At 50.7% G+C, this 15,900-nt stretch overlaps 2 protein-coding genes across 22 annotated transcripts in view; one reads left to right on the top strand and one right to left on the bottom strand.

Moving 5' to 3' along the window:
• LOC123285086 (UL16-binding protein 1-like) overlaps positions 1 to 15,900 on the top strand; it is a 56,133-nt gene that overhangs the window by 24,290 nt on the left and 15,943 nt on the right. For all 20 annotated transcript variants that reach the window (XM_070507114.1, XM_070507126.1, XM_070507156.1 and 17 more), the window contains 2 exons: positions 517 to 2,141; positions 3,985 to 4,117. Coding sequence is in view for 2 of the 20 variants with exons in the window: in XM_070507164.1 (XP_070363265.1) it covers positions 517 to 569 (53 nt within the window). In the remaining 18 variants the exon portion in view is untranslated. The remainder of the gene's footprint in view (positions 1 to 516; positions 2,142 to 3,984; positions 4,118 to 15,900) is intronic.
• LOC106837315 (UL16-binding protein 1-like) lies at positions 3,757 to 15,892 on the bottom strand. Of its 2 annotated transcripts, XM_070507080.1 has the most exons (5): positions 13,300 to 15,892; positions 12,073 to 12,375; positions 11,591 to 11,866; positions 10,834 to 10,966; positions 3,758 to 9,606 (listed from the first exon to the last, which is right to left on the bottom strand). In XM_070507080.1, exons 1-4 carry the CDS (start codon positions 13,538 to 13,540, stop codon positions 10,857 to 10,859), a joined length of 930 nt encoding a protein of 309 aa, XP_070363181.1. In that variant the 5' UTR covers positions 13,541 to 15,892; the 3' UTR covers positions 3,758 to 9,606; positions 10,834 to 10,856. The 2 variants fall into 2 exon arrangements, with proteins under 2 accessions (XP_070363170.1, XP_070363181.1); XM_070507069.1 differs by having other exon boundaries at positions 3,757 to 9,606; positions 12,073 to 13,777.

Below are 15,900 nucleotides of genomic sequence, written 5' to 3'. Positions count from 1 at the left end.
TCTTCTTTTGTTTTGGAAAATGACCTTCTTGTCTGCATCCTGACCCTGTTCTTGCAAATGATATTGCCAGAAAAATATCGTGTCAGACTGCAGAACCTCAGGGATTCTTTCTCTGTCCTGAGAAAGAACCTCTGTGTCTTTTGCAAAGAACTTTTTTTTTTTTGAGGAAGATTAGACCTGAGCTAACATCTGCTGCCAATCCTCCTCTTTTTGCTGAGGAAGACAGGCCCTGAGCTAACATCCATACCCATCTTCCTCTACTTTATATGTGGGATGCCTGCCACAGCATGGCTTGATGAGTGTTGGCATGTCACACCCAGGATCCAAACCGGCGGACCGCGGGCCACCAAAGCACAACGTGTGAACTTAACCGCTACGCACTGGGCCGGCCCCAGAACAATGTTTTAATTACGATTTTTCTCTTTAGTAACTTACTACCCTACAGTGACATTTATGTAAACATCTCTATAGTCTAAAAAACTTAATTATTTTTTAATTTTCTTTTATCCCCTGTAGAGACTTCGTGGCATCGCTATTCCTCCACATTGCGGAGCACTTACAGCTGGTGATTCTGCTGGATTTTGTGCAAATAGAATTAAAGGATCCTTCTGAAATGAACAAGCAGTCCAGCTGTCGGTCTCCAGCTTATCCTGATGTAGAAATAAATATTCTGGGACTTAAGGAAGGAGGATCTTCCTGATTTCAGCCCAGATCCCCCGCCCCAACAGTGACTCTCCTGTGATCCCTCCACCCTGGCTCGCCTCCTTCAGTGAGAAGTCCATCTGCACAGCAGAAACAGCTCTACTTCTAAAAGATGTTTTCTTTCCCCTCAGACAGAGGGTCAATGTCCAGAATAAATAGTGAACTCCTACAAATCCATAAGAATAAGTCTAATTGTCCCAAGATTTGAGAAAGGGTTTTGAGCAGTTCAGAGAAGGTGATATTGAATATATCCCACATCATCAAGATAACAGAAAAGAGCAATGGGCATCCTCACACCCAGCAAATGGGCAAACTGTGAAATATATCAGGTGGAGGACAGGAAATGGAATAACGGGTGTTTGCTTACACTGTTAGTAGGAGTGCAAATGGAGTCACTCCTTTGACATGTGTTTCACCAGTGCCCCACAGTGGACGATGTGTTCTTCCTACCACACAGCCATCCCACTGTTGGGTCCAGGCTGGCAAACGTGGACACCAAAGCATATGGTTGTCTATTGTGGTGGTGTGTGTCATGCCAAAAAAACTAGCATTAAGATAGCCAACTGAAGTAGGATATATTTTTCAATATGGTGAAAAGATTTCTATTTCTCTCCACTTGGGAGTAGATTATCTTTAATACTATTAAAAATAAAACCACCAGCTGATAGATGCAAAACTTTTAAACCTTTCAAATATATATTTGAAAACCTCCAGTTGACATACAATAGCAGTGGTCACATGAATCTAAAGCTCTCCACGTACATTTAAAAATTGCCCAGATCAATAAAAGGGGCAAATAAAATACCTTAACCCACGTCTTCAGCTGCTCAAGGACATGAAAAATACCTCAACCCATCAGTTCCTTTGACTGGAAAGGATATTACTGCAACAATGTTGACACTTGAATGGAGTCTGAGGAGTAGACAGTGGTCATGTAGTGACCGGAAGTCTATGTCGGTGATTATATTGTGGGGTAGGGGAGCACCCTGGTTTGGAGGAAATACATACTAAGTATACGGCATCAGAGGACATCACCAAAAGTGGGGGACATCAATGTGACAGCTTAGTATCATATGGTTCAGCAAGAGAGGTGCTCTGCACAGTACTCACAACTTCTGTATCACTTTATGCTTCTATCAAAAGTTTTATTGCTACTGAAAATGAGAATCAAAGAAGAACTTAATTTTCAGAATGTGATGGAAGAAGGTTAAAGCCTCAAGCAATATAACAGAGCTCCTGCCTCCTGGGGTGGCGTGTCCCCCCCCCGATGTTCCCTTCTCCCCTTCTGTGCTCCAGCCTTCCTCAGCTTCTCTCTCCTCCACCTCAACCGCATGGTCAGCCCAGGCCTTTCTAGACAGAAAAGCAGGTCAGGCCTGGAATAGAAGGTGTGCAAATTCTGTTACAGATCCTGACTCTCACTTGGATGCAGGAGCTGGCAGGTAACTGACTCAGAAAAAAGGGCTTGTCAGCTCTTCTGAGATTAGATGCATCCTTTACAGGGGATGTGTGTGTCTGTGTCTGTTTGTGTGTGTGTGAGTGTTCCCAATGACTTCTCTGCTTGAAACTCATGACCGCTTAGGGATTTCCCACGTATCCTCTTAGTCACATTTCACCTGCTGAAATCTCTTCTTCTCCAATACCCTAAAGACCAGCCACTCTGGCCCACCTGCTGGTCATCACCATCACACTTCCAGGCTTTCTGTGCTGGCATAATCCTCTGTCGGGTATTCTGGTACCCACTGGTCAATGCCCTGCGGAACTTGAAAGCTAGGCAGAAATAGCATCCCCCGTTGTCTTCCTTATCCTCCTGTTTTAGTCACGGTTCTCCAGAGACCAGGACCAGATTGATGTGGAGAGAGAGAGAGAGAATTATAAAGAATGGGCTCACATGATTATGGAGGCCATCGAGTCCACAATCTGCTGTGTAGACCAGCTCACTGGACCCCGTAGAGCCAATGGTGCAGACGAAGTCTGAAGGCAGTCTGCTGGGGATTCCCTTTTCTTTGAGGATGCCAGTCTCTTTGCTCCTTTCAGGCCTTCAACTGATTTGACAAGGCCCACCAACATTACTTAATGGAGGACTATCCCCTTTACTCAAAGTTCACTGATTTAAATGTTCATCTCATCCAAAACATTCTCCAAGTTGAGAGATAAAATTTCCCATCACACATCCCCAGGATGGATGAATCATCTCCTGTCCCCTCCTCTCTGTCTGAACAGTAAGAACATCACACTTGGTGAGAGATATTTGTATATTTGTGTCCTCCACACTTCATGTGGGCATTGGGAATATAATATGTCCCTTTCTCACTTTTGTTTTATGGAAGGTAGGACATGCTATAGCTCAATGACTCTGGGATCAATTGAATTCCCTTGGGGAACAGGAGCTGAGAGAGGGCTGTCCTCATGCATGGGGCCCCACTTTACAGCACAACCATCCGTGGCCAAACCATCCCCGACTCCGTGGCTTTAGTCCCACCTCAACTCATCGCTTTGAACACTCTGCCTATCCCCAGTGGGAAGACCCTAATGCCTCCTTGTCCTGGTCCTTGAGAGGGCAGTGTATATTATGAGCAGAAATGAGAGAGAGGTTGGAGTTCAGTAGCCCCTGTCCTCTGGGGAGGTCTTTGCCTCATGTGATGCCTGGCCAGACCCCTGAGTCCCACTTTGCCACCATCCACTGCACATTTTCCCCATTAAATGAGAAAATAGACTAGGAGCTTAGACTGCACACATTCTCCATGTGGAAAGGAGGAGCTCCAATTGATAGGAAGTCCCCAGCGTCCTGAGGCCGTGGGAAAGTGGAGAAGGCGTGCACCAGAGCACAGGGCCTGTCTGTACTAGGGACATGGGGTACTGCTAATTCTGGTAATTGGCTGGTATAAAGGAGACCTGAATGTTTTAGCCTGATTCACTAGGTTCTTTATGCAGGAGGGTCCTGTGCTGGGTGGTGTGGAAGACCAGAGACACACGGGGTGGGCAGGACCCCGGTTTGGGTGGGGCAGGAGTTTGGTGGGCCCAGGTGATCTGTGTGTGGGAAGAGACTCTCATGCATAGGGCTGGGGGACAGGAGCCGGCGTTTAATCCCTGGGAGGGGGCAACCAGGAAGGGTCCGGCAGCCCCACCCATGAAGCTGGGGGAAGTGGGCAAGTGACTGGGAGAACAGGAGAGGGGAGAAAATGCATTGTAGGACTGTCTGGGGCAGCAGGAGCTGAGGAAGAGTCACCACAGAGGAGATTTGGGGTCTGGACGAGGGCTGTTATTCTTCCTTTTCCATTTCAGCATCACCGACCACGACCTCAGCTGCAGCCCAATCCAAGGTCACAGCCATCATGCCCATCAATTGGGTCCTTCCGGTGACCTTCACCTGCTGTATTCTGCTTTGCATCCTAGGCTGAGTCGTTTACAGTCACAGGTACTGAGAGCTGATAGCCCGGTTTGAGGACGGGCAAAGGAGAATTCCCATTCCAACCCCTGCCCCTCACTGAACGTTCTCATCATGGAAAAGAGACCAGGAAACTGAGACCTCATATGGCTCCATAGCAATAACTTGGACAAGCTCGTCTCTGAGTTCTGACATCTCCTCACTGGCCAGGCCAGTGGGATAGGGGAGGACCGCATGCCAAGGCTTAGGGCCTGTGGTCCTGCATGCCCGACCCGTGGTGTTTCTCTTGGTTGTGTTTCCCAACTCCCCCGACCTCACTGCCTAGTACAGTGCTGAAGGGTTTAGGGAGGTCATTTCCTCTCCTCCTCCCACTGAAGTTTCTCTCCTTTCTCCTCTTGCACCTTGGCCCTCATTTCCTGCACCCATCCTTCTGCCCCTCCTGTTTCTGTTGCAAACTCACATCCGTTTCTGCTCTACTTAAATGACCCAAGAGTTTTATTGTCGAGAGCATTCCCGTCGTCATGAAAGGGACTGAACACAGGCCTTGGCTGTCTGGTCATCATCTATGTTTTCTAGGAATTTCCCTCCCATTGGAGCCCAAGAACTTTTGTTAGCGAAGTAACTCCTCTTTGGGACAGTTTGGGGTGCCGAGTTCTGAATTTGTATGTCCTAGTTTCTCCTGCAGACAAGGATTCAGAGCTGCTCCAGCACCATTTGGAGGCCTCTAGAGGGATCCCCTCCCCAGGCTACTGCTTCTGCACATGGTGTTTGCAGGTTTTTTGACTTTTACCTGACTCTTGTCCAACAAGTATTTAAGTAATGGTGGGCTCATGTGGGGATGAAGAGGTAAACCACAGACTGCTGAGCCTGAGAGATTCTTGATTCTTGTTTGGTGGGTCTTGTGTTTGGGGGTTTTTCCGCACATCAAAGACACCTCAGGTGAGAAAGGAAGGCAGTGCATGGTCCATCTTTCTCATGACCAGGGACCCTGGCCCATGACTTTCCTAGGAGACGTGAGGGGAGTCCTCAGCAAGTGTGGCTCAGGGCCACTTGCACCATGTCTTCATTGAATCGCTTGTCATTCCCTGAGATAGCATTTGCTGTGTTACAAATGAGGAAATGGATGGAATGAAAGATGAAGCAGCTAACATAGGGAAAGAAGCCAGAATTTCATCCAGATTCCTGATTCCTGCTTCTGTAATTGTGATCTATAGTCTATATCCATTAACATTTCTTCAAGAGCCTATTCCACCCAACTTGGGGTCTGCTGTGGACCAGGAGCTTGCATGGGGGTGAGCCAGGAACAACCCAGGTTCCCACAGAGGCCTGTCCTCCTCCCACCAGGCCATCCTGCCAGGTCTCTACTGCCAGTCTTCTGCCTTCTCCTGTTCTCCCAGTCACTTGCCCACTTCCCCCAGCCTCATGGGTGGGGCTGCCAGGCCCTTCCTGCTTGCCTCCTCCCAGGGATTCAACCCAGGCTCCTGTCCCCCAGCCCTATGCATGGGAGTCTCTTTCCACACACAGATCACCTGGGCCCAAAAAGACCTTGCACACCCAAACCTCGGTCCTGCCCACTCCTTGTGTGTCTCTGGTCTTCCACACCACCCAGCACAGGCCCCTCCTGCATAGAGACCCTAGGAAATCAGGCCAGAACCTTCTCATCTCCTTTACACATGTGAATTCACAGAGTTTGCTGCTATCCCATGTCTCAGTCCTCAAGTGCACCCAGGCCCTGTGTCCTGGCACGGGCCTCCTCCACATTCCCGCAGCCTCCGGATGTTGGGGACTTCTCCTCCTTTGGAGCTCATCCTCTCCACATGGAGAACATGTGCAGTAGGAGGCCTTAGTGTATTTTCCTCATTGGAAGGGAAAAAGGCTCATGGATGGGGCAGAGTGGGACTCAGGGTCTCCCCAGTCCTCACAGGAGGCAAAGACCCTCCCAGCAGGCAGGGCCCACTGGACTCCAACCTCCCTCTCATTTCTGCTCACAATATCTGCTACCCTCACAAGGTCCAAGATGAGGATGCATTGGGGCTTCACTGTGGGGGATGGGCAGCGTTCATAGCAATGAACTGAGTGGAGGTGCAATTAGACTCATAGATTTGAGTACGCTTTCACCACGGACGGTTGTGCTGTAAAGTGGGCCCCATGCATGAGGAGAGCCCTCTCTCAGCTCCTGTTCCTCAAGGGACTTCATTGATCTCAGAGTGACTGAGCAACAGCATGTCCTAGGCTCTGTAGCAAAAGTGATACAGGGACAAATTGTATTCCCAATGCCCACGTGAATGTGGAACACACGAGTATACAAATCCCTCTCACCAAGTGTGATCTTCTTTCTGTGAACTCGGGTGTGAGGACTCAGAGGAGGGGGGAAAAGATGATTCATTATCTTGGGGATGTGTGATGGGAAATTTTATCTGTCAATTTGGAGAACGTTTTGGATGAGATGAACATTTAAATTGGTGAACTTGGAGTAAAGGAGATTGTCCTCCATGATGTCGGTAGGCCTTGTCAAATCAGTTGAAGACCAGAAAGGATCAAAACAAGTGATGTCCCCTAAGAGGGGGAATCCCCCAGCAAACTGTCTTCAGACTTCATCTGCAGCATTGGCTACACTGGGCTCCAGTGTGCCAGTCTACACTGCAGATTGTGGACTCGATGGTCTCCATTATCACATGAGCTCATTCCTTCTAGTCATTCTCTCTCTCTCCACATCAATCCGGTCCTGGGTCTCTGGAGAACTGTGACTAAAACAGCAGGGTGAGGAAGACTTAACGGGAGATATTTGTGCTCAGCTCTGAAGTTCCACACGGTCGTGACCAGTGGCAACCAGACTACCTGACAGAGGATAGGCCAGCACAGAAAGCCTGCAAGCATGATGGTGAGGACTGACTGGTGGGCCAGAGTGGCTGGTGCTTAGGGTATTGGAGAGGAAGAGATTTCAGCAGGTGAAATGCGACTAAAAGGATATGTGGGAAAGCCCTCAGCAGTCATGAGTTTCAAGCAGAAAAGTCATTGGGAACACACTCACAAACACAGACAGACAGGCAGACACACACACACACACACACACACACACACACAAACACTGTACAGGATGGATCTAAGCTCAGAAGAGCTGCTAAGCCCTTTTCTCTGAGTCAGTTCCCTGCCAACTAGCACATCCAAGTGAGGGTCAGGATCTGTAACAGCGAATTTGCACACCCCCATTCCTGGTCTGAGCTGCTTTCATTTTTAGAAGGGCCTCTGCTGACCATGCTGATGAGGTGGAGGAGAGAGAAGCTGAGGAAGGCTGGAGCACAGCGGGTGAGAAGGGAACATCGGGGGAGGACCTGCCTCTAGACAAGGAGCGGGATGTCTACTGTATTTCTTGAGGCATTTACCTTCTTCCATCACATTCTGATAACTAAGTTTTTCTTACATTCCCATTTTCAGCAACAATAAAAACTTTTTTTTTTTAGGAAGACTGGCCCTGAGCTAACATCCATGGCCATCTTCCTCTCCTTTATATGTGGGACGCCTACCACAGCATGGCTTGACAACCCATGCGTAGGTCTGCACCAGGGATCTGAACCAGCGAACCCCAGGCGGCCAAAGCAGAGTATGTGGACTTAACTCCTTCACCACCAGGCTGGCCCCCAATAAGAACTTTTGATAGGAGCACAAAGTGATACAGAAGTTGTGAGTACTGTGCCAAGCACCTCTCTTGCTGAACCATATAACAGTGAGCTCTCACATTGATGTCCCCCACTTTTTGTGATGTCCTCTGAGGACATACATACTTAGAACGTATTTCCTAATCAGGCCGCTCCCCTATATCACCACGATATAATCACCACAAGTTTCAACATTGTTATAATAATGTTCTGTCGATTCAAAGGAACTGACGGATTGAGGTATTTTTCATGTCCTTTATCAGCTGAAGATGTGGGTTAAGGTATTTTCTTTGCCCCTTTTGTTGACCTGGGTAATTTTTAAATATATGTGGAGAGATTTGGATTCATGCGAACACTGCTATTGTTTGTCAACCAGAAGTTTTCGAATATATATTGGAAAGGTTTAAAAGTTTTGCATCTGTCATGTGGTGGTTTTATTTTTAACAGAATTTCAGATAATCTACTCTGAAATAGAAATAGAAATCTTTTAACCATTTTAAGAAATATATCCTACTTCAGCTGGATATCTTAATGCTAGTTTTTGCTACGTCACGCAGCACTGCAATGAACAATATCTCCACACGCTCTGGGGTCCACCTTTGCCAGCCTGGAATTAACACCGGGACGGCCGTGTCATAGGAAGAACACATCGTCCACTGTGGGGATCTGGTAAAACATATGTCAAGGGAGTGACTCCATTTATATCCCTACTAACAATGTAAGAGAACTCCTGCTATTCCATTTCCTGTCCATGACTTGATATGTTTCACAGCGTGTGCGTTTGCTGGGTGTGTAAGGGTACACACTGTTTTTCTGCATGATCTTGATGATTTGGGACATGTTCAGTTTTCTCATAGGCTTATTCACCTTCTCCCAACTGCTGAAAACATTTGCTCAAATGTTAGGAGAATTGGACTTATTTTTACGGATTTGTGGGAGGTCACTATATATTCTGGATACTGATCCCGTGTCTGAGGGGAAAGAAAACACCTCTTACAGGTAGAGCTGCTTCTGCTGTGAAGACGGACTTCTCACTGAAGGAGGCGAGCCAGGGTGGAGGGATCACAGGACAGTCACTGCTGGGGTGGGGGATCTGGGCTGAAATCAGGAAGATCCTCCTTCCTTAAGTCCCAGAATATTTGTTTCTACCGGGGCATCAGGATAAACTGGCGACCGACAGCTGGACTGCTTGTTCATTTCAGAGGGATCCTTCAATTCTCTCTTTCCACAAAATCCAGCAGAATCACCAGCTGTAAGTGCCCCGCAACGTGGAGGAATAGCGATGCCACGAAGTCTCTACTGGGTGGTAAAAGAAAATGTAAAAACGATTAATTTTTTTAGAATAGAGAGATTTATTTAAATATCATTGAAGGGTGGTAAGTTACAAAAGGGGAAAATCATAAAGAAAACGTTGCTCTGTTGAAAAGTCAATGAGGTTGTTTTTCAGGATAGAGAAAGAATCCCTGAGGTTCTGCAGTCTGACGTGATATTTTTCTGACAACAACATTTGCAAGAACAGGGTCAGGATGCAGACAAGATGGAAACCGTTCTCCTTCATATTTCTTCATATTTCTTGCTGGAGCAGTTCAGGTTGAAGTGCAGGAATCCCACCACTGAGCACCAAGAGGAAGGGGCACAATATGCTAAGGAAAGGCGCTGAATAGGAGAATCACCCAATGCAATAAGGAACCTGAGATGTTGCATGGACAGTCTCATCGTGATCTCATGGTGGTCTCTGGATTTGTAAGGTCTGAGCTCCTGGTGGTCTTGAAATGAACAGCAGGTGATCCAAAGGCAGCCAACCAAAAGGCAGAGTCGTGACACGGACCACACACCCAGGACCTCCTCGGGAGCATCATCAGCCTTCAGAAAAGAAACAGTGTTGCTCCAAGTGGCTGAGGAAATCCTGGGTCAGGTCTCCAGGGTCAGCTTCCCACTCACTCCTCATCTTGAGTACAGCCCTCACTGAGGGTCATGTATTTCTCCCCACCTGTCACCTGCTCCCTGGTTCCACCAGTTTGTCCCAATCTCCCCCACCCTTTCCCACACCACAGGCAGCCCCAGGCCCTGCTGCCAAATGTTTACGTTCACGACTAGATCAAGTAACGAATCACCTGCTCCCTTTACTCAGGTCCTGGTTCAGCCTCTGATGGGAGGGCCTAAAGGACCTGGTGGGAGCTCTGATGGAAGAGAAGGGCCTGCATCCTGATACCTGTAGCCTTGGGGAAGGTTGCTGGCAAATACCTGTCTTTTCCTCCTCTCCCAGCCTCTTAGCTAGCAGCACACAGAGCTCTCAGTGTGATGGTCCCTGCCGCATCCATCCCTGGTCCAGCTCATCTGTGAGCACCAATAGCAGCTCAGTCCCACCTATCCCCTGAGTCACCTCTGCTCCAGGGAGGCGCCACTCAGTGGCTCAGGATCTGGGGTCTGCAGGAGCCTGGCTGCCAGGTGATGCAACATACTGAGCCAGGATTCCCCTTGTTCCATGGAGGACGGGCCTCCTCCTGATCTCCTCCTACACAGGCTCTACTGTTCTCCTTCTGCCTGACCTGCTGCGACCCAAGGCACCCTCTGTGGGCACGCAGCCCTGCACTCCAGCCTGTTGAGTTGAGGCTGCAAGGCCTTCCCAGCCCTCCTCCTGGGCTTAGACCCTGACCCCTCTGCTCTTGACCCCCTGGATGAGTCCTCTTACCCTTGACACATCACATGGAGCCACCATACAGCTCTCACTCAAATGTGAGTCCTGCCTGTGACCTGTGAGCCTGCTGTCCCCACACCTCCTCCCACTGGGCCCAAACAGACTCTCCCAAACAGGGGTTCTGGTCTGAGTCAGGCCTGACTTTACTAAACCCCTTTAGTATCAACAGGCCCTAAGCCTTGGGGTGGGCCCCTCCCCTTTCCCACTGGCCTTTCCAGTGAGGAGACAGCAGAACCCAGGGCTGAGCTTGTCCAAGTTATTGCTATGGAACAGTATGAGGCCTTAGTCTCCTGATCGCATTCCCATGATGAGAAAGTTCAGTGAGTGGGCAGGGTTGGGCTGAGAATCCACCCTTCCCCCATCCCTCATATCAGGCTATCTGCCCTCAGTACCTGTTACCATGACAGACTCAGCCTCAGAGGTCAATGAGGATAGAGCAGGTGAGGGTCACCAGGAGGACCCAGGCGATGGGGGTGATGACTGAGGCCCTGGATTGGCCTTTAACTGTGGCCACAGTTGGTGATGCTGAAATGGAAAAGGAAGAGTGACAGCCTTTGTCCAGACCCTATATGTGAAGAGACTCCTCCTCAACACCTGCTGCCCCAGACACCTACAATGCGGACATTTTCTCCCCCTCTACTTGTGGCAGCTGCTGTGACAGGCCCTGAGGTAGGAAGAGAGAGGAGATGGGCCCTGTCCCCAAGGGGCTCAGCCAGCTAATGAAAGAAACAAGAGTTACAATGTCACCAATCACTGCTGCTGTGACAGAGGAGGAGGTGACACCTGAGGGTGGTGGGAGAGAAGTCCTCTCAGGAGCTGACATTTGGGGTGGGATTGAGGGGTTTCCAGAAATAAACCAGTTGAGATGCAAAAGGAAAGTGAGGCTAAGAAGAGGGAACAGTAAGAAGAAAAGGTCTGGACACAAAGGATGCCCTCTTGTTTGGGGTCAGCCAGAAGTCCACGGTGAGTGGACAAGAGGCATGTGCAGTGAGGAAGAGATGCCAGGAGTGAGAAGAGAAAGGAAGGATGGTAGAGCCGACCTATGGCGATGGATCACTCTTTCAAACCCCCACACCACACACACACACTGTAGGGTGTGTTGCTCTCTTCTCCAGAGAGCTGCCCCTTCCTCCTCCTCTTCTCAGGTACCTGTTGTCTCCAGCATTTTCTCCCAGTGCACCATGAAACAATCAAGCCAGCTCCTGCAGTCTCCCATGGAGATGTTCCAGAAGAACTTAGTCACATGCCTGTCACTCTCCCACTTCTCTTTCATCCGTCTGCCTCCAGGGTGAAGCACTGTCCAGGTTCCATTCTTGGAATCAAAGCGGAGGAATGTCTGTCCTTGGAAGCCGAACTGCCAGGATGCACGTGTGCGCCCATTGGCTCTCCACTGACACAGCATCCTGCCCTGCAGCGGGAGAGGGTCTGCCCCCCCCCCCCCCATCATGGGATAGAGGTCAGCCTCTGGTCTGGACTAATCCTTTGCCCCCACCCCACTCCATTGTCCGGCCTCTGGGCCCCTTTGTATCTATCCCATTGTCTCCTTCAAGGCCTACCCTTCCTGCTGGGCTGCTTAGAAATGACCAACATCCTTTTTCTTTTTTTTTTTAACATGAATACAATCAACGCACCTAACCTCATAACCTGCTCACTTGGACTTTCCCACTTAGCCCTGTCCGTGTATTTCTCTAGTTTAAGGTCCAGCAGTTGCTGTCTGAGAAAGTCCCCCACGTCTCTCAGCGTTTCCATCTGTTCTTGCCAGGCCCTCATGCCTTTCACCTCCTCTCCCAGGAGACTCAAGGATTTGACCTCCTGGCTCCCACAGTCATAGGAAAGAAAAGTCTTTTCATGGACCTGGCCTTGAACCTCACACCAAGGTTGTCCACGGCTGGCCTTAGGGAGGACGGTGAAGTTATAGGAAAGAGAGAGAGCTTCTGTGAAGGAAAAACACAGGTGAGGTTTGGGGTAGGGAGAAGGAACCCCTAGGCCCCCCCACCCCCCACCACCCCTCAGGGACAGCCAGAGAGTCTCTGAAGGGCTGGGCTGCACAGCATGCATCACCCAGACCTGCCTGCCCACCCAGCAGTTCCAGCCTAGTGCCCCTCCCTTGATGCAGAAGGAGGGGGAGGAACAGGAGGTGTCTGCCTGGCAGAATCCACGCCCCCGAATCCAAACCCTGCTACTCCAGGTTCTGGGGACAAGGCGTGGAGGCCTTTGCTGGACTGTGTCCTCAGGCAAGGGGATAAGGGGTCCCTTGGTAGTGAGGTGACTGGGGAGAGTTCCCATTTGGGAAGGTGTTGGGAGGCACTGCGGTGCATGGGGACAAGGTGAGGTGAGCAGTGAGAGGCTGTGAGCTGGGGTGGAGGAGCAGAGACTCTGGAGGGACAGTGGCTGGGTCTGCAGGTGCGGTGAGCCGCTGAGCAGGGGCGCTGGGAAGTTCCTGGGGGAGAGCGGTGGGCAGGATGGAGGGTGTGTGGGGACAGTGGTGTGAGCAGAGAAGGGCACATGGTGTCTAGGGTTCGCATCCCTGCGGGAATGTCCCCTGTCCTGACCAAGCCTCGGGTGCCCTGGGGGTTCAGCAGCCTTTCCCGCCGCGCCCTCTCTCCCTCCCCTGCACCCACGCCCCTACCCCCATTCTTCAGCATTTCTTATTCTCCAGAGTCGCCTCTCTCCCTGGCCCACCCCTTGCCCAGAGGAGACAACCACTCCTCTGGACACGAGCCCGCAGTGGAAACTTAAGGGGAGAAGGCAGCACCACTGCCCGAGAAGGCACCCGAGCGCCCGTGAGCCCCGCGTCCCCTTCCCAGTTCTAAACCATCCCTCACCACACTTCCCTCCAGGTTCCATTCCGAACTCACTTGCCGCCAGGGCCCAGGCCCGCTGAGGGAGCAGGAGCAGGGGCAGGAGACCCAGAGTGAACTTGGAGCCTGCAGTCCACCACATTGCTGCATGCAGCAGGGACGGGGACCCAGCTGCCGGTCCCACTGGCCCCACTGACACAAGTGTTCTGGGCGCGGGGCCAGACGTTGTCCGCCGACATTCACCCCAGGGCCCCCTCTCCTCGCCCTCCTCGCACTCCTGGCCAGCTTCCCAGGCCATGCCGGAAGACTCCTCCCGCCCGTCGCTCTCCTGGTCTGAGTCTGGTGGGTCTGGTGACTCTCACGTCACTCATTATTTCCAGTCTCCTCATGCAGCCGAAGTCTCTCTCCCTTTTCCCCCTGCCCCTCAGCCCTTCTTTCCTGCACTCATCCTCCTGGCCCTCCCGTCTCTATTCCATGTTCACAATCACTCCTCTCTTCTTAAATAACGCAAGATTTTCCTTCTCGAGAATACTCCCGTCTTCATGAAGGGGACTGAACACAGCCCTTAGCTGTGTCATCGACGGGATGTTTTCTAGTAGTTTTGATCCCAGCGGAGCCCAAGGCCTTTTTGTAGATAAAGTAACTCGTGTTTGGGAAAGTTTGGGGTGCAGAGCTCCGAATGTGTATTTCCCAGTTTCTGCTGCAGGCAAGGATTCAAAGCGGTGCCGGTGCAGCCTGGAGGCTTCTAGAGGGTTCTCCTCCCCGGGCCGCTGATCCTGCACTGCGGGTTTAGCCTCTGTGGCTGTGGGATTCTCACACTGTTCGCCAGGCATTTCAGGAATGGTGGACTCACCAGGACATGATGAGGGAAACACTCGTATGTTGAGGGTGAGAAAGATGCTTGATTTCTCCCCAGTGGGGCCTGATGGGGCTTTAATTCCACACGTCAAAGGCACTTGAAGTGACAGAGGAAGGCAGTGCATGATCCGTCTCTCTCATCACCAGCGACCCTGGTCCAGGACTCCCGACCAGGCAGCACTCACACCTGAGTTAGGAGACCTGAGGTGAGTTCTCAGCATGATGCTTGCTGAGGGTCACCTGCACCATGTCTTCATTGAATCCCTTGTCACTCCCTGAGGCAGCATTTCCTAAGTTACAAATGTGGAAATTGATGCAATGAAAGATGAAGAAGATAGCAGAGGACAAGCAGCCAGAATTTCATCCAGATACCCGATTCCTGTTTCTGGAAGTGTGATCTATAGTGCATTTCCATTAAAATTGCTTCAGGAGGCAATTCCTCACAATCTGGGGCCTGGTGTGAGTCTAGGGACCAGGAGCCTGCATGGAGGTGAGCCGGGAACAGCCCAGGTTCCCACAGAGTCCTGTCCTCCTCCCACCAGGCCATCCCACCAGCGATCTAATGCCAGCCTTCTGCCCTCCTCTTGTTCTCCCAGTCAATTGCCCACTTCACCCACCTCATGGGGTCGGGCTGCCAGGCCCTTCCTGGTTGCCCCCTCCCAGGGATTCAACCCAGGCTCCTGTCCCCCAGCCCTATGCATGGGAGTCTCTTCCCACACACAGATCACCTGGACTCACCAAGACCTTGCACACCCAAACCTCGGTCCTGCCCACTCCTTGTGTGTCTCTGGTCTTCCACACCACCCAGCACAGGCCCCTCCTGCATAGAGACCCTAGGAAATCAGGCCAGAACCTTCTCATCTCCTTTACACCTGTGAATTCACAGAGTTTGCTGCTATCCCATGTCTCAGTCCTCAAGTGCACCCAGGCCCTGTGTCCTGGCACGGGCCTCCTCCACATTCCCGCAGCCTCCGGATGTTGGGGACTTCTCCTCCTTTGGAGCTCATCCTCTCCACATGGAGAACATGTGCAGTAGGAGGCCTTAGTGTATTTTCCTCATTGGAAGGGGAAAAGGCTCATGGATGGGGGCAGAGTGGGACTCAGGATTTCCCCAGTCCTCACAGGAGGCAAGGAACCCCCAGCAGGCAGGGCCCACTGGACTCCAACCTCCCTCTCATTTTGGCTCACCACATCCGCCACCCTCACAAAGACCAAGATGAGGATGCATTGGGGCTTCACTGTGGGGGATGGGCAGCGTTCATAGCAATGAACTGAGTGGAGGTGCAATTAGACTCATAGATTTGGGTATGCTTTCACCATGGATGGTTGTGCTGTAAAGTAGGCCCCATGCATGAGGAGAGCCCTCTCTCAGCTCCTGTTCCTCAAGGGACTTCATTGATCCCAGAGTGACCGAGCAACAGCATGTTCCTAGGCTCTGTAGCAAAAGTGATACGGGGACAAATTGTATTCCCAATGCCCACGTGAATGTGGAGCACACGAGTATACAAATCCCTCACACCAAGTGTGATCTTCTTTCTGTGAACTCGGGTGTGAGGACTCAGAGGAGGCGGGAGAAGATAACTCATTATCTTCAGGAAGTGTGAGGAGAAATTTTATCAATCAATTTGGAGGGGAAAAGTGACACCCCTGGTCCTCACCTCCCTCCACATGTAGAGAACACCAACATCCCAAGGCTTGTTTGATGTATAACCAGATTGATCTTGTTCCCAAAAGGGGGAAAGACAGTCGGGAGAATAAATTAAATGCCTGATACCACGTACTTTTATTTTATTTTATTTT

Source organism: Equus asinus, chromosome 1 (assembly GCF_041296235.1).
Source record: "Equus asinus isolate D_3611 breed Donkey chromosome 1, EquAss-T2T_v2, whole genome shotgun sequence".
Classification (NCBI taxonomy): domain Eukaryota; kingdom Metazoa; phylum Chordata; class Mammalia; order Perissodactyla; family Equidae; genus Equus; species Equus asinus.
The sequence above is the reverse complement of the archived record's forward strand: the minus strand, read 5'-3'. Positions and strand labels throughout refer to the sequence as shown.